The following is a 23,614-nucleotide window of genomic DNA, read 5'->3' as shown; positions in this document are numbered from 1 at the left end:
CCCTGGAGCAGCGTGACGGGGCAGCGCCCAAACCCCCTGATCGCCCTGCAGCTCTGTGTGACAGGGGGCGGGGCCACAACCTCCCTATCCGCCCTGCTGTGTTCGTGACAGGGGAAGGCGCCCCAACCCCCTGATCGGCCCTGCTCTGTGTGTGACAGGGTGCGGCGCCCCAACCCCACCATGGGCCCTGCTCTGTGTGACGGGGTGGAACTGCAACCTCCCCATCGGCCCTGCCCTGAGTGTGACAGGGGGCCGCTCCCCAACCCCCTGATCGGTCCTGCTCTGTGCATGACGGGGTGGCGCCGCAACCTCCCCATCGACCCTGCCTTGAGTGTGACAGGGCGGCGCCCCAACCCCCCAGTCGGCCCTACCCTGAGTGTGACTGGGGGTGGCATCACAACCTCCCGATCCGCCCTGCTCTGTGCATGACAGGGGGCGGCGCCCCAACTCCCCAATTGGCCCTGCTCTGAGCCTGACCAGGGGCTGCGGGGCAGGCACCTAGGGATTGGGCCTGCCCTCTGCCACCCGGGAGCAGGCCTAAGCCAGCAGGTCGTTATCTCCCGAGGGGTCCCAGACTGTGAGAGGGCACAAGTGGGGCTGAGGGACACCCGCCCCGCCAGTGCACAAATTTTTGTGCACCGGGCCTCTAGTCCTATATAATAAAACCCTAATATGCAAATCGACCAAACAGCCGAACGACTGGTTGCTATGGCATGCACTGACCACCAGGGGGCAGACACTCAATGCAGGAACTGCCCCAGTTCAGGGCCGGTGAGCAGGTGGCGCCAGGCCACAAGCCAAGGCGGGTGCCAGCAGGACACCATCCCTTCCCCCCCCCCCCCCATCGCCCCACAGATTGGCTTTGATCACCAGCTAGGCCTAGGAACCCTACCCTATATATTGGGATTGATTACTGGGATCCATGGGCTTAAAACACAGAATCTTAGCTGAGCCAGGGTCATTTCCCAAGCATCACTTTGGAACTGGGCCTCTAAGGATGCTGGTGTGTACTTTATGAATTGGAAGCTGTCTCGAGGCCTGAGGAATTGGGAAGCTGGTGCTGCAGCTGCTGAAAAAAATACCACACCACTTCTGCCAAAATCAGGAAGCCACTGTGACAGCTGCTGGCCCCCAAACCAAGTTGCTTCTGTGATCCACACCACACAGTGAATCTTTTATGACCTTCCTCTCACCTCATGTAACTGTTACACATTCAAAACTCCAGCAAATGCACCTGATTGGTAGAGCCTAACCAGCATTCTGCATGCTAGGTATAGGGAGTATGGAACATAGAGTTTTTTGTTTTCCAGCCTCCCCACTGTAGAAAGATGCAATAGATATTGACTAAGCCAATTCACAGAATCTGCCAAGAAGTCCTTTACAGAATATGGTAGCTAATCCACCTTTAACCTCGCTGCACTTTGGGTCTATAGATGTATGCCTAATGGGTGGGAATGTTGTGCCCAGAGTGACTTTGTGGTTTCTCCAATAGTATGACAATCTTATTGCATGGTCAGGTGATACTTTGGCTTTCAGTGTTTTCTTGCACTTGTTTTAGTTTATTTATTCAACATACATTGGAAATACCAAATGTACTAGTAAAAGTAGCATCAGTGCCCTCCAGGAGGAGAATGCAGACATGCAAATATCCAGGAAGTGGGGGAACATGTGCAGATCCAAGGCAGAGAGTCTGTGCATGAGAATGCTTGGAGAAGAAGTGGCTTTAGAGCTGAGGTGTGGAGAGTGAATAGGAAAGTGGGAGAGAAGAGGACAGCACAGTGTGTGTAAAGTTCTCTGTTCAGGCAATGGATGTACTAGAGCACATAAGGTGATCTGCAGGAGATGAGGCGAAATGGTTGTTAGGCAGGGCCATAGAACGGAAGCCCTAATGAGAGTGCCCAGGAGGTCCAGTTTGTCCTGAGAGACAGTGGGCAGTTGGATAAGAATGGGGAGGAGTGGGAGTAGAGTGAGGCTGGAGGCCAGACAGCAGGTAAGAGGCCAGCACAGTGATCTATTAAATAAGGCTTCGCATGAGTGAGAGCAGAGTAGGAGCCCTTAATTTGTGTTGGTTTTTTTTAATGGTTTCTTGTCATTTTTATGTCCTTAAAAACTATTTACAGGTAAGTGAGGTTGGGTATTTTTCATCATGCTTTTTTATTTTTTGTTGAATGGTTTTGCACTGTTATACTTGCTATAAAGAAAACGTAGATATTAATTAGAGCTAGAAAATAAACTAATTTAAATTAAAGTGCATTTGTGAATGTCTTTGAATTTAAAGTTGAGTGATGTGAACACAATATTACTGGCAAAATGCTTCTGTATGCTTGAGAGAAAAAAAATGGGCTGGACTGGAGATTGTGCAAGTCGCCTTTAGAGAGTGTGTTTAGCTTGAGCAATACATCCACATTTGTTTACACAGATATTTTCAAGACATTTAGCTTTAATTGTAAATCTGAAATACAGTTTCTTCTTCAAAGAGTAAAGAGAATGCACTGAAAGGGAATATCGCACTCTGTACTGAGTTCCCATTTAAGCATTTATATGGCGAATAGGGTGGCTGGCTCTTTATTCAAAAACAGTGGAATATATTGTGGTTTGGGCACTTAAAATATTTTCTCCTGACACCAAATAGCCTAAATTAGCTTTTTATATAAAAATTCAACTAAACTGCATTTGACAGACTTAATGTGATTTTTGAATAGTAATTTAACTCCCCTTTTTTGTGGCCTGCAGGAGATACGGATTTAGCCGCCAGAGCAAAACAGAGAAGGTAAGAAAAGCATAGATAATGGGAGAGAAAATTTGAGAGATGGAAGTGACCCTCCCTTTTGCCTCTGTCTGATACTGACAGACTGCCCAGCATGGGTGAGAAGGCAGGGCTGCTGCCAACCAGGCTCTGTTCCTTGGGCAACCCCAGGGCAGCAAGGACGTGCCTCCCAGACCAGGGACCTGAAGCAATGGCCTCATCTGGAGCTAGAAATGGAGGGTAATTGAAAGTCATGGCCCCTGGGTCAATCCTGTGGGCTCTAATAATTCTAAAAGTGTGAACATGAAGTCTACTACCAGTGACCTGAGCACTCCTCATCCGGTGAGAGTGACCCTAGACAGGTGGAAGCAGGATGCTGGCAGTGAGATAGAACATAACCGTAAATTACAGGCCTGCCTGTATTAAGGTAACTAGGTAGGAAAATCAGGTAAGTCAAGATGGGTTTTTCTAACTTCACAAAGCAGTCGCAAAGATTTTTCATCATTTATGTATTTATTAACACTCCTTAATGCCAGCAGCAGGGCATGCATATAAATCTTACAGTGCCAGACCTTTACTGTGCTCCAGACCCTTTGTTCAGAGTTACATATGTATTTTTTTTTACTTATTCCTCTGAACAACTCTGTGAGTAAAATGCTTATTCCTGTTTTTTGGATCAGAAAGCTGGGGCCCAGAGAGGCTCAGTGACTTGTCCAAGATCACACAGCTCCTTAAGTATCCTAACAAGAATCTGAATCCAGGTGTGTGTGACATCAAAGCCTGTGCTTTCAACCGCTGCCATTAAAAGAATAAAGTGCTAACTAAAGAAGTTAGTGGCCTCTTAAAAAGTAGAGTCCTGCTGCTTCAGGTCTATTAATAACCTTTTTCTCATTCTTCATCTGATCCCCAGATTTTCTTCAGTGAAACACCTATTATTATTCTCTGTCTAGCTTTCGCATCTCTCAGTTTTTCTTTGGGTAGGCCCTTCCTGACCGTAGCCTCCCTCTTATTACTGTGGTAATTGCTATCTCAGTCATGAAGAGCCCTGACAATGACTAGGAACACATGTTCTAAAGCCGGATTTGCTGCTAACTTCATCCCTTCTCCAATGTGACTTTGGACAGTATGCTTAATTGTTGTGCCTTAATTCATAGCATTTATAAAATGGGGGCAGCACTGTTTTAAAGATTAAAATGTAAAGGATATAGAATGATCCAATACAGAGTAAACATCTAATTGTTGTTATTATTTCATTAGTAATCAGTCATGCACTGATTTTATCTTTTTTGGTTTTCTTGTTATTTATTTTTTCCACATTTGTGGTTTTCACTCAACTAAACATTTATTTCCTTCAAAACAAGGTATTTTCTGGATTTAAGTATGTCATGTGGCATCTGGTATATAAGAATTTGATGCATACATTTAATTTGATATGTAATTTAAATCTGAAAAGAATGTTTATGCATATGACTGTATTCTGAAGTAATATCATTTGTTTATCATTGGAAAAATCATAAAATGCCCATAAATGAGCATTCCCATCTGGCTTGTCTTTTCAGTCTTAATGTCAGATGGCACATTTGAACTGGAAGTCTTGTCCCCTGTAGATATATACCCAGCAGTTGGGACCTCAAGGTGTTCCCCACAGTCAATTGTAGACTTGTTATAGAAAAGCATCCTAGCATTGGGATCTGAGAAGGGTATTTGAGACCAGTCCTCCCTTTCAACCCTAGAAGACCCTGGTATCCAGAGAAGGTAAGCCTGAGGTCACCCTGCTGGTGGATGACAGACATGGAATTAAAACCAAGAACTCAAGACTTGCAGCCCATGTTTGAGGAACAGTAGTTAATCCAGGTATTTTGAGTGTGGTGTGGTCCATTTAAAGCCTGAGACCTGATACAGAATATGAAGCATGATCACTAGGTGAAACAGGTTAGAATTTTATCCTTTAGGCCAGTGGTTTTCAAACTTTGTTGAGTTTCAGTTTCACAAAGCAGTACTTAACCTTCGATTACCTGCAAAGCACTCTGATCTCTTCTTTTCTGTAAATTTTATTTAATCTGTTTAGATGTTTGTCCTACCTAAATTATTTTCATGTCCCAATGATAGGTCTCAACTGGCAGTTTGAAGAAAAAAAAACCACTCCTTTAGGCAGCGATATGCTCTTGAAGGCATTAAAGTAGAGGAAAGACTCCATCAAAATGTAAGGATAAGTCAGGCAAATGTGTACAGCCTGATAGGGATTAATCAGCAAGCAGTTCAGTAATGGGAACAGGCATTGGCCAGGGCCTGAAGCTGGACCTGCTTGCTCTGCAGTTGGAATGGAAGCCCAGGGGTCTGGATTTTCCATTCTTCTCAGGGACTGGGTCAGCTCGCCAGATCTGTGTGTTTTCTTTCACAGACTCGTGCCTCTTTGCAATGTTTTCTTTCCTCTACTGAGTCTCCAACTCCAATGCTCAGCTGCTTTTGCATCTTCCTTTCCAGGCTGAGGACAAGAAAACGGCACTTCCCACAGGGCTCTCTGCTACAGAAAAAGCTGATGCCCATGAGGAGGATGAGCTTCGAGCTGCTGAAGAGGTATGTGGCCCATGTAGGTGCCCTGAGGTTTCTGTTTAAATCATTTGGGGAGAAACTTCACTTTCCTTCCCAGCTTTCCAGAATGGCCAGGTGTTTCTCACAGTCAGCTGCTGTTAGATGGCCTTTCATACCCTTTCCAGTTTCCTTTTATCACCTCTCATGAGGAAAACCATAAAAGGAGATCAATAAAACAACTCTTAGATTCCACCACAAAGACCTGTTTAGACATAATTGTGTAAGTCTTACATGGACAAATCTGCTCACTACTACTTCTCTCCATTCCTCTCTTAGCAGCGTATTCAGTCACTGATGACCAAGATGACTGCCATGGCAAATGAGGAGGTGAGGTGGGAGTGATCCTTGGTGAGGATATGGTATGGAGATGGGGACTTGGAACCAACCTGCTTGGCTCTCTGGGGCCTCTTCCCTGAGGGACTACCTTCTTCAGAGCCTTGTGTTTTCAGCACTCAAGTGTTTCCTGTTTCCTAGGACTCTTACTTTTGAGAAGCTTTTATAGCAGTGGTTCTCAACCTTCTGGCCCTTTAAATATAGTTCCTCATGTTGTGACCCAACCATAAAATTATTTTCGTTGCTACTTCATAACTCTCATGTTGCTACTGTTATGAATCGTAATGTAAATATCTGATATGCAGGATGGTCTTAGGCAACAGCTGTGAAAGGGTCGTTCGACCACCAAAGGGGTCGCGACCCACAGGTTGAGAACCGCTGTTTTATAGTATTCCTGTCCATGGGACCTCTAGAAGGAAGACTTGAGGGACCCTTGTGAAGCAGGGAGTCCCTGCTGGGACAGTACCATATGGGCCTCAGCAGAAGAGCCATGGTTCAGCCTTGCCTCTCCATAACCACGAGTTAATCCCATGCCAAAGGAAGCATTGTCTTCTGTTTCCTTCCTGTAACATCTAGGTAGAAAATGGAATACCAGATTTAGAGTTGGTCTACTCAGAAGGCCTCTCTAGAAGGTTTAACCAAGAGCTTTGAAAGGATCATTTATTTGGAAGCAGGAAAGGCCTGCGATAAAATACTTTAGGGGTTCTGAGAGTCCTCTTTTTCTCCCACTTGTACTTCTTTTTTCCCTGGGTCCTAAGTCTCTAGTTCCCTGCAGGTTCTGTGTAGTAGTGACCTTTAGGAAGAGAGACCTTGGGATTGGGTATAAAGGGTGAAGAATGACTTCCCAGAGGTACCCAGGGTCCTAAGAGAATCTGGCCCAGGTAGCCAAGTGACTCAGGAAGTGGAGAGGTGGATTCACATTTGTCCCACGGCTTGTTTCCTCCCTTGTTGATGAATCCATAAGCAAAAGCCCAATTATTTTCTCCCCTGGGAATATTACCTATTTTTCTGTGATGCTCAGAGCGTTAGGTTTTCCAATTCTGTGAAAGATAAGGTATGGTCTTGAGAACACACCCTCCCTGTGATTGCAGAGCCGTCTCACTGCAAGCTCTGTGGGCCAGATCGTGGGACTCTGCTCGGCTGAGATCAAGCAGATTGTGTCCGAGTACGCAGAGAAGGTACGTGGGGGCTTAACCAGAGTCTGCCTCAGGTAATGCCCCAAGAATTTGTCCTTTTTCTCTACACTCTCCCCCAGCAGTGATGGAGGCAGGTTGTAATTCATTAGTTACGTTTGTCAGAAACATGTGTGTCACACAAAGCCATCAGCATTTGCCCATTAGCTAAATTAATTTTCTTTGCAGTGCCTATTTTTCTGTAAATATAAAGAGAAAACCTGTCTCTCGGAGCAATTATTGTGCCTGACAAATCGATGCCTGAGGTTCAGCACAAGCATTTTTCCTTCTCTACCAGCTTCGTATGACTTGGGCTCGGTTTGGTGATTGGGCTGAGGAATGAAGCTTTGCCACAGAGGAGATAAACCCCATAACTCAGCCAAACCCAAGGCAAAATTTTTTGTTCCACTTTATTAAAAGGGTATAGAATGAACAGAAGCCTGAAAGCCATATTTCAGTGTTAGATTTTTTTCGTGCTGAGAATAGGCAGCAGGACCTTGAATATCTCAGGGAGACAGTGATTAATCATTTTGCACATACTGAATCTGGTCTGGCTGAGATGTAGTATCAGTAAAATCAAATTTACAGGGCATTGTTTCACATCCTTCCTTCCCCACCATACTCATTCTGCCCCCCTAAAATGTTCATGTCTGTAACAGCTTCCAGCTTTGCTTTCCTATCTTAGAAGGCTTGACAAAAAAATTAGCTCTGCTCCAACCCCTGTGCAATATTCTTCCAAAGTGATTTCACAGGTGATGTAATTGGGAAGGGATGCTACCTGTAATCTGGAAGATATAATCTGTAAACACAGCAGATGGTCATCTCCCACCAAATAAACTCAAAAGACTTAAAGATGTACTTGTGTACTTTTAGAAGAACCTAAGTCCTTTTTTGGACAAACCATAGATGGCATTCTGACCACTGTCACCTTCCCTGTGTTGTAAATTGAAATAGAGGACACTTTGGATTCTATGAAAGTTGGATTAGAAAACCAATGTTAAGAAGTACTGACTGGAGGGCAAAAGAACCCCACCCCCAGATAGTTGAAACCTGCTTACTCTCTGTCTTACTCAAAATGCCAGAAAAGAGTGAAATTAGTAGTAGTTTTGGACCGGTCTCTTTCCAAAAACATATAATTAACTTCTCAGAGAGAATTGGAGGTCAAGAGTTAATTGCTTGATTATCTGTGTTGTTTGCATCGAATAGATCATATAGCATTAAAGATGATTTTTAAAATTAAATTGCTGTTAATCCTAATTCCATATCACATTTATTTCACATTTGCATATTAACTTCAAGTGTTTGTCCCTCATACCATAGTTGTAGCTAGTTGCAGTTATCATGTAAGTCTAAAAGAGATAGAACACTGTAGCTAAAAACACAGCATATAGAGTCGTGTCTCACTCCCAGTTATGTGATTCATTTAACCTCTCCTTGCCCTAGTATCTTCATCTGCAAAAGGGGAGTATTATTACTTTCCTTGCAGAATGTTGTGAAGATTATATGAAATGTGACCAAAATGCCTAAAATAGTGCCTTGCATATTCAAACTATTCAGCTAATGGTAACCTTTATTTGCATTTTTATAGTCTGTATTTTTTTGTCACATCAAATCCTAAACATTTTCTCCTTTAGCCTTCACAATTATTTCAATACTGGTGGACCAGTGCACGAAATTCGTGCATAGGGGGGTCGGGGGGCGGGGTGTCCTTTGCCGGGGTCCAGCCCCAGCAGGTCCAGGGGTCCCCAAAGGTGTGGACGGAGTCGGCGAAGAAGGAATGACACAGAGACTTCTCCAGCCAGGTTTGATCGCCAGGTTCTAGTCAGGCTCTCTTGCCAACCTCTGCAGTCAGGTTCAGTCCAGGATCCCCTGCCATGCTCTCTTGCCAGGCTCCGCCTCCAGGCTCCCAGGCCAGTCCCTGTCCAGGATCCTCCGGCATGCTCTCGCCAGCGAAGTTCTTCTGTCTCTAGAGGATGTTCTGTGTAGGTTCTGTGCCTAGGCTCTGTCTCTCTTGGTCCTGTCTTCCAAGCCCTGTGTCCTTAGTTCTGTGTTCTGAGTTCTGTGTTCTAAATTCTGTCTCTTTCTGTCTTGTTACAACTGTATTTATACCAGTTGATTCAATCCTATCAATCTCTATTACAAAGGTTAGGGCGTTTCTTATCTCCATTCCAGGGAGTAAAGATTATGTAGCTTAAGCATGATTGCTCATAGTTAAAGGGATTAATTACCCGCCTGGCACTTAGTTGAGGGGTTTTATTCCCTCCCTAACTTCAGGGGAAAATCCCTACCTGGGGATTCAACCTTTCTCGGAGAGGTGACCTTGGTTAAAACACAGCGCCAAGAAGGTGAGCAAACATATTAAGAACCGTATGCCATATATGCCAGGTCCCTTGAAACAGCAAGGATGGACCGGCTCCCGGCAGTCCTTCAGCCCAGCCTGCACCCTCTCCAATTTGGGACCCCTCAAAGGATGTCCTAATGCTGGTTTACAGGGATCGAGCCTAAACCGGCAGTCGGACATCCCTCTTATAATCTGGGACTGCTGGCTCCTAACCACTCACCTGCCCCCCCGCCAGCCTGATCACCCCCAGCTGCCCCCCATGCCAGTGTGTTTGCCCCCAACTGCCCCCCCTGCCAGCCTGCTCGCCCCCAACTTCCCCCCACTGCTGACCTGCTCGCCCCCAAATGCCCCCCCACCAGCCTGATCACCCCCAACTGCCCCCCGTGCCAGTGTGCTCACCCCCAACTGCCCCCCCTGCCAGCCTGCTCGCCCCCAACTGCCCCCTCTGCTGGCCTGCTCACTCCAAATTGGCCCCCCGCCGCTGTCCTGATCACCTCCAACTGACCCCCACTGATGGCCTGCTTGCCCCCAACTGGCCCCCCTGCTGGCCTGCTCACTCCAAACTCCCCGCTGTCCTGATCACCTCCAACTGACCCCCACTGATGGCCTGCTTGCCCCCAACTGGCCCCCCTGCTGGTCTGCTTACCCCCAACGGCCCCACCCCCCAGCAGCCTGATCACCCACAACTGCCCTCCCCTCTTGGCCTCTAACCGCCTCTACCTTGGCCCCGCCACCATGGCTTTGTCCAGAACCTCTGGAAGGTCTCCCAGTCTAATTAGCATATTACCCTTTTATTAGTATAGATAGAGGCCTGGTGCACGGGTGGGGTCCAGCTGGTTTGCCCTGAAGGGTGTCCCGGATCAGGGTGGGGGTCCCACTGGGGTGCCTGACCAGCCTGGGTGAGGGGCTCAGGGCCATTTTCAGGCTGGCCAAGCCCCCCAGCGGGGACCCTCACCCCATGGGGGTGTGGCCAGCCTGGGTGAGGGTCTGAGGACTGTTTGCAGGCTGGCCACAGCCCCTTCAGGGTGGAGGGGTCCCGCTGGGGTGCCTGGCCAGCCTGGGTGAGGGGCTGATGGCCGTTTTCAGGTTGGTCACGCCCCCTGGCAACCCAAACTCCCAGCCTCTCCTTTTTTTTCTTTTTTTTCAGCCCCTCCTTGAGTGGAGGCCAGGTCGGGCTGTAAGCAGGTATCTGGGATTTATTTATCTTCTATAATTGAAACTTGGTAACATTGAGCAGAGCCCAGGGCAGGCGGGAAGCTTGGCTTCCTCCATCACCAGGGGCAACTCAAGCCTCCTGCTTGCTCCAGCTCCGTGGCCGCTGCCATCTTATTTGGGTTAATTTGCATACTTGCTCCTGCTTGGCTGGTGGGTGTAGCGGAGTGGCAGAGTGATGGTTAATTTGCATATTTCTCTTATTAGTATTGACTAGATAATCCATGTGTTAATACAACATAATTCATCAAACATTTCCTGATTGTTAGACTTTTAAGTTGTTTCTGTTGCCATTGTAGATAATCTATATATATAAAAGTCTAGCTACCGAATGGCAGAATGACCAGAACAACCAGTTGACTAGTCACTATGACACGCAGATGCTCAATGCAGGAGCTGCCCCCTGGTGGTCAGTGCACGAGGGCAGGTTCACAGCTGCTTGGCTGGCTGATCAGGATGAGTGGCGCTCCCACAGCAGGCCGGGCCTCTAATAGTGTTATAAAATCTGAGCAGATAGTTTCTGCTAAAGGTTTCTTAGAAGTTGATGATTGGGTTATGACTCTGTTGCCTTACAAATAAGTTGTAACAGTATAAAAACACTATCAGTAATGAAGGGCCAAAGACCACACACCTGTAGTTGAACAAGTTGAGCAAGTTTATTGCTGGTTATATTGGGGAATACCATACAGCAGTGGAAATCATACAGCATCTCAATAAGAAGGCATTAGAAAAGACTGGATTTAGGCTTGTTTTAGGTGATTTGGGGAAAAGTTTGACAAAGTAGGGCTTTGCTCTGTGTTGAATGTTTTAAGGATGGGCAAGTCAATGAATGGCAGCTAAATAAATCTAATATATAAGATGAGGATTGAATGAAGGTTAAAGCTGTGTACTTCTATTAGCCAATATAGGGGGATGTTTGGTCTTTGGGTGGATTTGAACAATGTTCAGGTTTTTGTCCATGTTCAGACATGATTACAAATTGGTCATGTTTTGCCTCTATCTTCATGATCTTGTCTGATGTTGATGTCTTTGGGGATTTTTTATGTTTAACACCAAGGCCTAGTATAAGTACAGGCCAGTTCCAGCAACAACAAGGCCTTGCTAAGGTTAGCTCTCAGACAGTGGGGGCTGCTTTTCTCTTTCTCTATCTTTTGTCTATTTTTACGAAGCAATATTATCACAAATGTAGTGGCTTACAAAAACACAAATTTGTTATAGTTTGTGTGGGTCAGCAGTTGGGTACAGATTAGCAGGGTTCTTTGTTTTAGACTCTCACCAGGTTGCAGTGGAGGTGCTGCCTAGGGCTGCAGTCTCATCTGAGGCTCAGATGGGAAGGATTCACTTCTGAGCTGGTATGGTTTTTGGCAGCATCAGCTCTTACAGGCTATCGGCTAGAGGTGGCCTTCAGTTCCTTGCCATGAGGGCCTCCCCAGCATTGTCACTTGTTTCATCAAAGCCAGCAAGGGACAGCCTTCCTCACAAGACACATCAATTTCATGTAACACAGTTACATACATGCAATCACATACATATATCACCTTTTCTGTATTCTGTTGGTTAGAAACAGTTATCAGGTCCCACCCACATTCAGGGGGAGGTATTTCACAAAGACCTGAATACTAGGAGGCAGAGATTATGAGGCCATTTTAGGATTTTCTACCACAATGTATTAGTTTTTCTCTTTAATTTTACTGCCATAAACTGGGCTGAAACCGATCCTGGTAGTTTATCTAAAATCCATGCCCCTGCCTTCAGGGTCTCAGTCATGAAACCCTTGGAAGTAGAGATGGGATTGAGGAATTGCCCAGGAGGGAAGCTACCAGTGGTACTTGAAAGAAACAGAAATTAGGCTAAAATCAGGGTAGACTTTTGTAGTAAAGAAAAAAGGACAAGGTAGTTTTGGGAGGATGAAAGTGTGAAAATTATTTTGTGACCAAGGAATGAATGGAACAGCTTGCCTGGTACAAGTGTATTGAAAGTCAGCAGGCATTAAGATATAAACATAAGGTAAAATATATATACACACACACACACATACACACACACACACACTTCTCTTTCATTTGTAAAGTTCAAAGTTTCTTAGAACAGTGTAACATGATAAATAATCCACTTTTCACAGCAAGTCTCTGAGAAATGTAACTCAATTAATATGGTTCCTGCAAAGCATCAGGGAAGAGGAATGTGAAGAAGCTTCAGGTACATAATTCATGAGTATCAGTAGGCTCTTGGCCAAGGAGCACCGTCTCCCTTTGTTTCCATAGGTAAGCATCCTTCCCAGAACATGCTAAATGAGGCACCTCTGCCTTTTGGTGTTGATGTCTAATGTGCCGACTGCATCCTAGTGTTCGTTTTTATAGGGAAGGAGAGTCTATTACTGTGATTGGCAGAAAACTAAAAAGCCTGACTGGCCCTAGCTGGTTTGGCTAAGTGAATAAATTGTTGGCCTGCAGACAAAGGTTCTGGGTTCGATTCTGGTCAAGTGCACATGCCCGAGTTGCGGGCTTGATCCCCAGTAGCGGGTGTGCAGGACGCAGCCAATAAGTGATTCTCATCATTTATGTTTCTATCTCTCTCCCTCTCCCTTCCTCTCTGAAATCAATAAAAATGTTTTTTTAAAAAAGCCTGACTGACCAAAAAACTTCTAGTCTACTATCCCCCACTAACTTGAGCCAGAAGAAAAGGAAAGAAGGTGAGCCAGGGAAGGTTCAGGGTCCCTAGAAGGGCAGGAAGGGACTCTCCCTAATGCCACATACTAACCAACCATATACCATTTTGACTTTAACCAAATCATTCTTTAGTCAACATCTCTCTGAGACAGAATCTTAGAACATTTCGTTGATCCAGAGGCACAGATCTGTCTTGGGGAATCAGGAGAATTTCCCCTGAGTGCCTTCTCTGTGCCTGATACTTTGTATACCGTTATCTCATTTAATTCTCAGAACAGTGTGCGGCCTCCTTGTTTATAATCCTCTGCATTTCTCCATCATTACACTGACTCATATGCAACTGAAACCATCTGTTTTATGTGTATGTGGACCACATTTCTCCGTAACTTCCAGCCTCACCGTGGCTTGACAGTGTTGGTACTCAGTACGTAAGCAGATGAAGATACTGAAGGTCAGAGATGTTAGGGTACTTGTTCAGCACCATGTAGCTAATAGTTTCAGGTTTGCATACAGGACTGTCTGACATAAAACCTATATTTTTGGGAGGTAAGCATCCTTAGGGGGAAGCAGGGAAGGCCTCCTTTGCCATCCTTCAGGGCCTCTTTAGATTCTCCCACCATGCAACTGCATACCTTGGGCTAAGTGGAGAGAAGAGGCCAGGTCACATTGGGAACTAACTACAGAAATAAATAAAAATGAAAATGGTGTAGCCCAGGCAATTCAACACAGTCACACCTACAGTGTTGCAAGCTATGGAAGTTTCTTTGTGGGGTGTGTGAGTGGCTTTTATATCTGGAAAATACCACATTAAAGTATTCTCATGCAACTCTCTAGAGCAGCCATGGGCAAACTACGGCCCGCGGGCCGGATCCGGCCCGTTTGAAATGAATAAAACTAAAAAAAAAAAGACTGTACCCTTTTATGTAATGATGTTTACTTTGAATTTATATTAGTTCACACAAACACTCCATCCATGCTTTTGTTCCGGCCCTCCAGTCCAGTTTAAGAACCCATTGTGGCCCTCGAGTCAAAAAGTTTGCCCACCCCTGCTCTAGAGTGTCACATCTTAGCCAAAAGACTGTCAACATCTTGATCATATTTCCATAGTGAGATGAATTTTGGGTCATCATGAGACTTGAGAGAGGAATTTATTTTTCTTATGGATTTTAGAAGTTTTTCTTGTCCAGCAATTAAGACATTTTGCCATCATTGTTTTTCACCTTTTTATTCTAAGGACCATTCTCTGGCAATTCATTGGAAGTCCATACTTTGTCTTGAAATAATATATTTCAGATGCATCTGGGTCATCTCAGATAATTAGAGCTGGGTGTGTACCACAGAGAGGTTGTTGTGGTCAGGGATGTGCATATAAAAACAGAAAGGAAATAGTCTCTGGAGAATGCAGACAACCACATTTGATTAGAGTAGATTTTGTCACCCATGATAATTTTTATTATACTTTACTAGAGGCCTGGTGCACAAAATTCGTGCATGGGGGGAGGGGGTCCCCTCAGCCCAGCCTGCACCCTCTCCAATCCAGGATCCCTCTCACAATCCGGGACTGCTGGTTCCTAACTGCTCACCTGCCTGCCTGCCTGCCTGCCTGATTGCCCCTACTGGCCCCCCTGCCAGACTGATCACCCCTAACTGCCTCTGCCTGCTGGCCTGGTCACCCCCAACTCCCACCCCCCCCCGCCAACCAGGTCGCCCCCAACTGCACCCCCGGTGGCCTGGTTGCCCCTAACTGCTCTCCCTGCCAGCATCGTCACCCCTTACTGCCCCCCCTGCAGGCCTGGTTGCCCCCAACTACCCCCCCCCCACCAGCCTGGTCACCCCCAACTGCCCCTCTGCCAGCCTGGTTGCCCCTCACTGCCCCCCTCTGCTGGCCTGGTTGCCCTTAACTGCCCCCCTCTGCTGGCCTAGTTGCCCCTCTGTCCTCCCCTGCTGGCCTGGTCACCCCCAACTGCCCCTACTACTGGCCTGGTTGCCCCTCACTGCCCCCTTCTGCCAGCCTGGTCACCCCTCAGTGTCCCCCTGCCGGTCTGGTCGCCCCACGCAACCTGCTTGTTCAGTCGTTTAGTCGTCCCTCACTAACCCCCCTGCCAGTCTGGTCGCCCCACACAGCCTGCTGCTCAGTCATTTGGTCGTCCCTCACTAACCCTCCTGCCAGCCTTGTCGCCCCACTCAGCCTGTTCGATCATCCGTTCGGTTGTGATGGCCCCTGGTTCTTTATATATATAGATGATGCAACCAGCAGAGAAAATAGCCTAAGTTCTGTCAGTCACTGACCTGGACAGTATACTTTATAGAAACTCTTACATGAGTGGCGGTATAAGCAAAAGGGAGCCTGTATCAGCTCTTGTTACTGGAAGGAGCATAGCTACTCCAACAGCCTTGCAATATCTCTTTGCCCTTGCTTCACTTTCTGTTAGCACCTGGGAAACCTCACCACGACTGTTTCAGTCTTAAGGCACCCACCCAGCATCCGTGTGTGAAATCCTAAGTAAGGACTCTTCGTCTGTTTGACATGGCTCAGGTCACATATTTATCCCTGCGGCAGTTGTTGGGACCAGGTGGCCAGCCTCCTGATTGGCAGCTCCTCTGAAATGAAAGAGAGTGTAAGATGGGTCCCCAAAGGAAGGGGTTGCTGTTGTGAAACCAAAGGATTCTGGACACTCATGGCGGCTAGCACCCCCATAAGCCTTTGTTCATAGTAGGTCCTCAGGAGATTTGTATAACTAAATTGGATGAAACTGACCCAAAAGAATCTATTGTTTTATAAGGTTTCTTTTTCCATGGTTTCAGTTACCTGAAACAGTATTAAAACAGTACTAGTGGCCCAGTGCATGAAATTTATGCATGGGGGTGGCGGGGTGTCCCTCAGCCTGGCCTGCACCCTTTCCAATCTGGGACCCCTCAGGGGATGTTCGACTGCCAGTTTAGGCCCGATCCTGCATGGACATCCCTTTCACAATCGGGGACCGCTGGCTCCTAACCGCTCACCTACCTGCCTGCCTGATTGCCCCTAACCACTCTGCCTGCCGGCCTTCTTGCCCCCAACTGCCCCCCCCTTGCCAGCCTGATCGCCCTCAACTGTCCCCTCCCGCACTGGCCTGCTCGCCCCCAACTGCCCTCCCCTCCTGGCCTGATCGCCCCTAACCGTCTCTGCCTTGGCCCTGCCACCATGGCTTTGTCCAGAAGGACATCCAGAAGGTCTCCTGGTCTAATTAACATATTACCCTTTTATTAGTATAGACCAGAGGCCCGGTGCACAAAAATTTGTGCACTCGGTGGGGAAGGGGGTGTCCCTCAGCCTGGCCTGTGCCCTCTCGCAGTCCGGGACCCCTCGGGAGATAACGCCCTGCTGGCTTAGGCCTGCTCCCGGGTGGCAGAGGGCAGGCCCAATTCCTAGGTACAGCCCCTGGTCGGGCTCAGAGTAGGGCCGATTGGGGAGTCGGGGCACCGCCCCCTGTCATGCACAGAGCAAGGCGGATTGGGAGGTTGTGATGCCACCCTCAGTCACGCTCAGGGTAGGGCCGATTGGGGGGTTGGGGCACCGCCCCCTGTCACACTCAAGGCAAGGTCGATGGGGAGGTTGCGGCACCACCCCCTGTCACGCACAGTGCAGGGCCAATCAGGGGGTTGGAGCGCTGCCACTGTCACACTCAGGGCAGGGCCGATGGGGAGGTTATGGCTGTACCCCATCACACAGAGCAGGGCCCGCGGCGGGGGACAGTTGGGGCACTGCCCTCTATCACCCACAGAGCAGGGCTGATCAGGGGGTTGGGGCGCCGCCACTCTCACACTCAGGGCAGGGCCGATGGGAAGGTTATGGCTCTACCCTGTCACACACAGAGCAGGGCCCTTGCGGGGGGAGGTTGGGGCGCCGCACCCTGTCACACACAGAGCCACAGGGCGATCAGGGGGTTGGGGAGCTCCCCCCTATCAGGCACAGAGCAGGGCTGATCAGGAGGTTGGGGCACCTTCCCCTGTCACGAACAGAGCAGGGCAGATAGGGAGGTTGTGGCCCCGCCCCCTGTCATACACAGAGCCGCAGGGCGATCAGGGGGTTTGGACGCTGCCCCCTGTCACGCTGATCCCGGTGCCGGCAGTCCTCTCGGCTCCGCTGATCCTGGTGCTGGGAGGCATATTACCCTTTTACTATATAGGATAGAGGCCTGGTGCATGGGTGGGGCTGGCTGTTTGCCCTGAAGGGTGTCCTGGATCAGGGTAGGGGTCCCCACTGGGGTGCCTGGCCAGCCTGGATGAGGGGATGATGGCTGTTTGCAGCTGGTCACACACCCTTCAGGGTGGGGGTCCCCACTGGGGTGCCTGGCCAGTCTGGGTGAGGGGCTGAGGGCTGTTTTCAGGCTGGCGGGTGACTGAAGCTCCCAACTGCTCCTTTTTTTCTTTTTCTTTTTTATTCTGGGCCAGCTTTAGCTCTGGCTCCAGCTCTGAGGCCTCTGCTGCTGAAAGCAGGTATCTGGTTTGTTTGGGTTCTATAATCGAAACAACGTATAACTCCAGCTCTGAGATCCCAGCTGGCTGAAAGCAGGTTTCTGGGGTTTTGTTTAGCTTCTATATTTGTTACAATGTTTCAAACTGCAGGCTCAGAGGCCCGCAAGGCAGGCTGGGAACGTTGGAGTCCTCCATCACTGAAGCAAGCAAGCCTCATGTTAGTTTCAAGCTGCCTGGCTGTCGGCCGCCATCTTGGCTGGCAGTTAATTTGCATATCGCCCTGATTAGCCAATGGGAAGGGTAGCGGTCGTACACTAATTACCATGTTTCTCTTTTATTAGATAGGATAGTTATAATTGTGTTATTATTAGTTATTGTTGTTAACCTCTTACTGGGCCTAATTTATAAATTTAAAACATGTGAGTGTATAGAAAAAACATGGAATATATAGGATTTGATACTATCCGTGGTTTCAGGCATCTACTGGGGGTCTAGGAGCTGTCATCTGCCCTCTTGAGGTAGCTGCCTTATCGTTGGGTTTTTTTCTTTATCCTGGTTTTAATTTCCTGAATTAGTGTTATGAAGACATCTCAAACATTTAAAAAGAGTTAGTGTAATTTGGAATTTTAAGACTTCAGCTTAATGTCTTTTTTTCTTTTTTTTTTTGAAATTTTCCTCACCTGAGGATATGCTGTTTTTTGGGTTTTTTTAGAGAAAGGGTCAGAGAGAGAGAGAGAGAGAGAGAGAGAGAGAGATGAAAGAGAAACATTGATAGGTCAGCTCCTGTATATGCTCCGATTGGGGATCAAACACGAAACCTAGGTATGTGCCCTGACCAGGAAATGAACCTGCAACCTTTTGGTGTATGGGACAGTGCTCCAACCAACTGAGCCACTTTGTCCAGGCTCCAGCTTGATTTCTCTTCTGCCACAGTGTCAGGTGTAGGGGCAGGGATAGAGTTGTAAGACATGCATGCTGTCCTGAGGAGCTCCCAGTTAGGAGTCAGTCAACCTGTAAGGAGATAAATTACAGAATAATATCGTTTGTGTGATCTAAGTAGACATCACTTGCTACTTGGTGTGTGTTGTCAATTGAAATATCAGTATACGCCCAAAGAAAGTATTTGGTATAGTTGATATTAAACTTTTTTCCTATTAACAATTAGGTAGAATAGGTGACTTTTTAAAATTATACCCACTTGAAGTGAAATGGGAGAGAATAGTTTAAGAGGGTCTAGGGACTGAGTAAAGATAACCATCCCCCAGGGACCTTGCCTGGATCAGAAGGTGATGGGAAGCTTGGCTACTTAATTAGAGAATCAGGCCTGAGCTGAAACCAGGGTGGTTTCTCATAAGCTTAATGTGAATATTTCTAATCCCATCATCTGACTACACAGATCATTTTTTCATTTACTAGCAGGACTGGTATATGGAGTGGGGGAAGTAGAATGGGGAAAAGGAGGAGTTGGCCTTTTGGGAACCTTCTACTCTGGCCCCAGATGGAAAAACCCAGGTTGGGATCAGGAGGGTGAGAGCAGGAGTGGATTTTTTGCCCCTTTCTTCTAGACTGTGTTTCTTTACATAAGGCCACAGGTGTTACACAAGTCATATCCTAAGTTCATACTTCTGGAGGGCCAGAAGTTCATCTTTCATCTCTGTATCTCTGTTGCCTAACATAAGCAGTGTTCAGTAGAGGCTAATGGATGACTAGAAGACTATGTAGATTCGCCCAATAGCCATGAAAGGTGACTTCCCTGCTTAAGATTGTCTCCTCTGTGATGTTGTGTGGATCAGCTCCTTGTTGTCTCCTAAGCCAGCAGGGCGTTATCTCCCGAGGGGTCCCAGACTGCGAAAGGGCACAGGTCGGGCTGAGGGACCCCCCCCCCCCCGAGTGCACAAATTTTTGTGCCCCGGGCCTCTAGTCCATATAATAAAAGCCTAAGCGACCATTATGGTAGAACGACCAGTCACTGTGATGCACATTGACCACCAGGGGGCAGATGCTCAACATAGGAGCTGCCCCCTGGAGGTCAGTGCGCTCCCACAGGAGGAGCTCCACTCAGCCCGAAGCCAGGCTCAAGGCTGGTGAGCACAACGCCGATGGTGGGAGCCTCTCCCGTGGTAAGGAGCGAGGGGTCCCGGACTGCGAAAGAGATGTCTGACTGCCAGCTTAGGCCTGATCCCCAGGGCCTCTAGTCTTGTTATAAAAAGGAGAAAGGAAGGAGCTTTGGATGCTTCTAGATGAGATAAATTGAGCTGTGAAAGAGGGATTACATTTAATATCCATTGCTTCAGGGAGGAATGGATGGGTACTTGTTTGAGTCTTTATAAGTCTGATTTTACTGTTTTCTGCTAGCTCTTGCTCATAATACTTTGACTTTGTTTGTGCTTTTGGTTTTTGACTGTGAATTCATATTCCTTGGAAATTTATCTGTAGAAATTCTTTGAGGCTTTGAGTTGAAGCTTTGTTCTTCCATAGCAGATTTGCTTTTGTTTTTGACAGACACCTAGGGACACCCAGCCCAAGTTTGTACTTAACAGTATTGACGTGTGGGTTTTTGGACCATCATAGTAGTGTGTAAATTTAGATTGCAGATCCAAATGTAGGCTAATCTGTTGATACAAAATCTCAATGCAGATATTTTTCCTCTTACACCTGTGTCAAGGTTTATGCATAGCAGGTGTTGAATTGTAAAAATCAAATGTTGAGATCACCTGGTTTTGGCAAATACGCTCAAGAAAAAAACCAGTTTCAGTGTGTATACATACCTTCCTGTATTTCTACTTTCACTAGTTTTTTGGCCATCCAGGATTTCATACATTCTTGCTAGCTTATATATTTTTTAAAAGATTAAAAATAAATATTTTATATTAACTTGTTTTTAATAGGAGGGTTCATCAAGGTGTCAGAAACTGAAGTTCATCTGTTCAGTAGAGAACTTTGGGCACCCTCCTGCAATAGAGATCTTTATTATTGACAGCTTACTAACCATATTTTTGGGAGGGAGGGGGTGACATAGGAGAGATTCCTGTATTAACAAGAAAGTTGTTACATAGATAATCTTTTAGGTCTCTTTCATTATGAAAGTATATAGGTTTAGCTAAAGTAATCATTTTTTGTTTCTCTGAGGAATTTACTGTTTGGAACTGGGTTAATATTATTGAATGACATTTATATCTGATTCCACTAGAATGAAAGTTGTGAATATATGTCAGTTATTAGAAAACATTGAATCTGCACTAGAAGTCATCTAATCTGTGTTGTAGTTTTGAAAGCACGTTCTTAATCTGAAATTGTTGAACAAAATTAGATTGGTTCTATAGCCCTCGCTCCAGTGTAAACACAAATGGAATATTTGTGCAGGGTTGGTATTTTTTGAGAGATGTTGTACTTTTCATGTAGAAGTCAGTTAAGATGCCCCAGGACTTACATTGTTTCTGTCAAGGAATTACGGAAAAGCCCCCTTTCCTATTCTCCACCTGGACAATTTTATATCATCTTTCAAGATCCAACTTGGTCATCTTCAGTGTTTTTCCCAGAGTGACTCTCAGTGAACAGAATGTCAGATGAGACATACTGTTTTAAAAACATGCTCTGCCTTCATCAGTCTGATGCTTTTGGTTGCGTAGAGGTTATTGAAAGAAATGAAAAACTTAGATTGCTTAATTAAAGGTATGTTTGAAAAATTGAGCCATCAGCTTTTCAGTACTAGGCTTCCAGTAAGAACTGTTAGCAGTTTAGCTCTGGATTAAATAATTTTTCTGTCCAAAAATAATTTCCCATTAAACAAAGCAGTTTGCAAAGCACCATCTCTAATTTTTTTGTTGTTATTTTTTATCCTCACCCAAGGATATTTTTCCATTGATTTTTAGAGAAGAGTAGAAGAGAGAGGGAAAGGCAGAGAGAAGCATCATCAATTGGTTACCTCTTGTACGCCCTCTGACCAGGATCCAGACTCGGGAGGAGCCTACAACCACAGTACATGCCCTAGACCGGAATCAAACCTGGGACCTTTAGGCCCTCGGGCCTATGCTCTATGCACTGAGCCAAACAAGCTGAGGCTGCATAACACCATCTCTAGACTCAAAAGCAAATGAAGGAACTCACAAATTTATATGTACTATGGACCTGTTCATTGCACAGTATTCATTTTAATTGGGCTCGAGAAATGTCAGATATGGAAATGGCACTTACTTTCCCGATATTATTGTACATTAAAGCTTTGCAGATGCAAATTTAAGGGACTCCACAGAGCAGTGAGACTTGCTACCTAGCAATAAGAGAAAGGATTTTGAAAGCCTATGGTTGCTGAGAACATATATTATCGTTACAGAGATATAATAGTACATTTGTACAGAGACTTTGAGTCTTCCTGTGCACTGCAAGTATTTTCCCTCTGTATCGTTCTCTGAATCACCTGTCTAGGAAAAAAATGGAATTAGAAAGAACTTTCTCCTCTGGATGTTGTATAAATGATGGTGGGCCCACTCCAATGATTGGGATCAATACATAAACTCCTGAGTGAGTCAGGACCCTTAGATTAAAGTAATGGTTCTCAAAATTTTGTTTCAGGACCCTTTAGAACTCTTAAAAATTACCGAGATCCCAATAGCTTATGTATTAATTCATTCACAAATGACAATAATAAATACATCAAAGCAATGATATCACATGTCATGTAACTTCTGAAAAATTTCACTGTAAAATCATGAGAGACAGAGAGACAAAGGAAAGAGGGAGGGAGGGAGGGAGGGAGGGAGGGAGGGAGGGAGGGAGGGAGGAAGGAAGGAAGGAAGGAAGGAAGGAAGGAAGGGAGGGAGGGAGGGAGGGAGGGAGGGAGGGAGGGAGGAAGGGAGGAAGGAAAAATAGCCAGCCATTTGTAAAGAAAATTATGGTAACTTAAATTCGTAAATATTCCAGCGCATATGGAAGAAATGGGGATGATTTCTGTTTCGGACACATGGCAGTTAACGGGTTAAAACAAACCTGTGTGTGTACCAGGTATACTGATAAGAGGGTGTGGAACCTGTTTGAAAACACAGTTTTCATTCTCTTGGAACCTAGGCCATAAATTCAGTTAATAGGTGGGTAAACCTGCTAAGAGTTGAAGACATATCCAGCCCATGCCCAAGTGCAGAATAGTGCCGAATGAATGTGTGCTCACCCCTGCAGAAAGGAGTCTGGGAGGGGAGGGAGACATTGATCCCCCAGAGCCTGTCTGCCCACAGCTTGGTCTGCTCCAAAGCCAGACAGGCAGCTGGAGGAGATCAGGGTACTCAAGAGGATCCGAAAAGCAAACATAGAGATATGCCATGTGGGATAGTTCCTGTGAATGGGGAATTAATTCTATTTCAAATGTCAATAAATCATGAGAATAAGGCTTACGTAATTCTGCTAGTAAGGTAAAATGCCTTGAGGATATTCCAGTGACACTTTAGAAATCAAGATCAAGGAATCTAATTTGGTGTTAAAACCCAAATCTGAAATTATCTACAAGAGAAAAACTACTAAATATATAGCACACAGTTTAGGCCTGCAGGGGTGGGCAAACTTTTTGACTCGAGGGCCACAATGGGTTCTTAAACTGGACCGGAGGGCCGGAACAAAAGCATGGATGGAGTGTTTGTGTGAACTAATATAAATTCAAAGTAAACATCATTACATAAAAGGGTACGGTCTTTTATTTCAATAGTTTTATTCATTTCAAACGGGCCGTAGTTTGCCCACGGCTGGTTTAGGGTGATGCAGTCAAAGTATAGCAGATGTAATTAGTTAATTATACGTAATTCTGTTTCTAAAAGTGATTTTAAAATTGAGAAGGGTTGGTCTTTACTCTTCCCCCCCCTTTTTTGTACTCAAATGATTTTCAGAAACAGTTCTTCTTCCCCAGACTCCAGATTGTGGATATCTTGTTGTCCCCGATTGCATCTTTAAAAGGTAACTCCAATTCCAGTAAATCCAGATAAGTTGGAATACATTACTTGACATTTTCCAAAATCCCAGGTTTCAAGGCTAGATATATTACAAAACCAAATGCTTCGTTTATGGCCTGCCCACAAAATAGAAAATGATGTTTCTTACTATTTTATGC

The 23,614-nt window shown here is 46.0% G+C and overlaps 1 protein-coding gene across 3 annotated transcripts in view; it reads left to right on the top strand.

Moving 5' to 3' along the window:
- The window catches only part of CCDC93 (coiled-coil domain containing 93), a 91,105-nt gene that overhangs the window by 31,353 nt on the left and 36,138 nt on the right, over positions 1-23,614 (top strand). For 2 of the 3 annotated variants that reach the window (XM_059704657.1, XM_059704659.1), the window contains exons 8-11: positions 2,734-2,770; positions 5,231-5,323; positions 5,615-5,665; positions 6,763-6,849. In XM_059704657.1, the coding sequence (XP_059560640.1) occupies positions 2,734-2,770; positions 5,231-5,323; positions 5,615-5,665; positions 6,763-6,849 (268 nt within the window). The remainder of the gene's footprint in view (positions 1-2,733; positions 2,771-5,230; positions 5,324-5,614; positions 5,666-6,762; positions 6,850-23,614) is intronic. The other variant, XM_059704658.1, reaches the window with a different exon arrangement.

Source organism: Myotis daubentonii, chromosome 7 (genome assembly GCF_963259705.1).
Source record: "Myotis daubentonii chromosome 7, mMyoDau2.1, whole genome shotgun sequence".
In the NCBI taxonomy this organism is placed as follows: domain Eukaryota; kingdom Metazoa; phylum Chordata; class Mammalia; order Chiroptera; family Vespertilionidae; genus Myotis; species Myotis daubentonii.
Note: the sequence above shows the minus strand (reverse complement) of the source record. Positions and strands in the feature narration are given on the sequence as shown.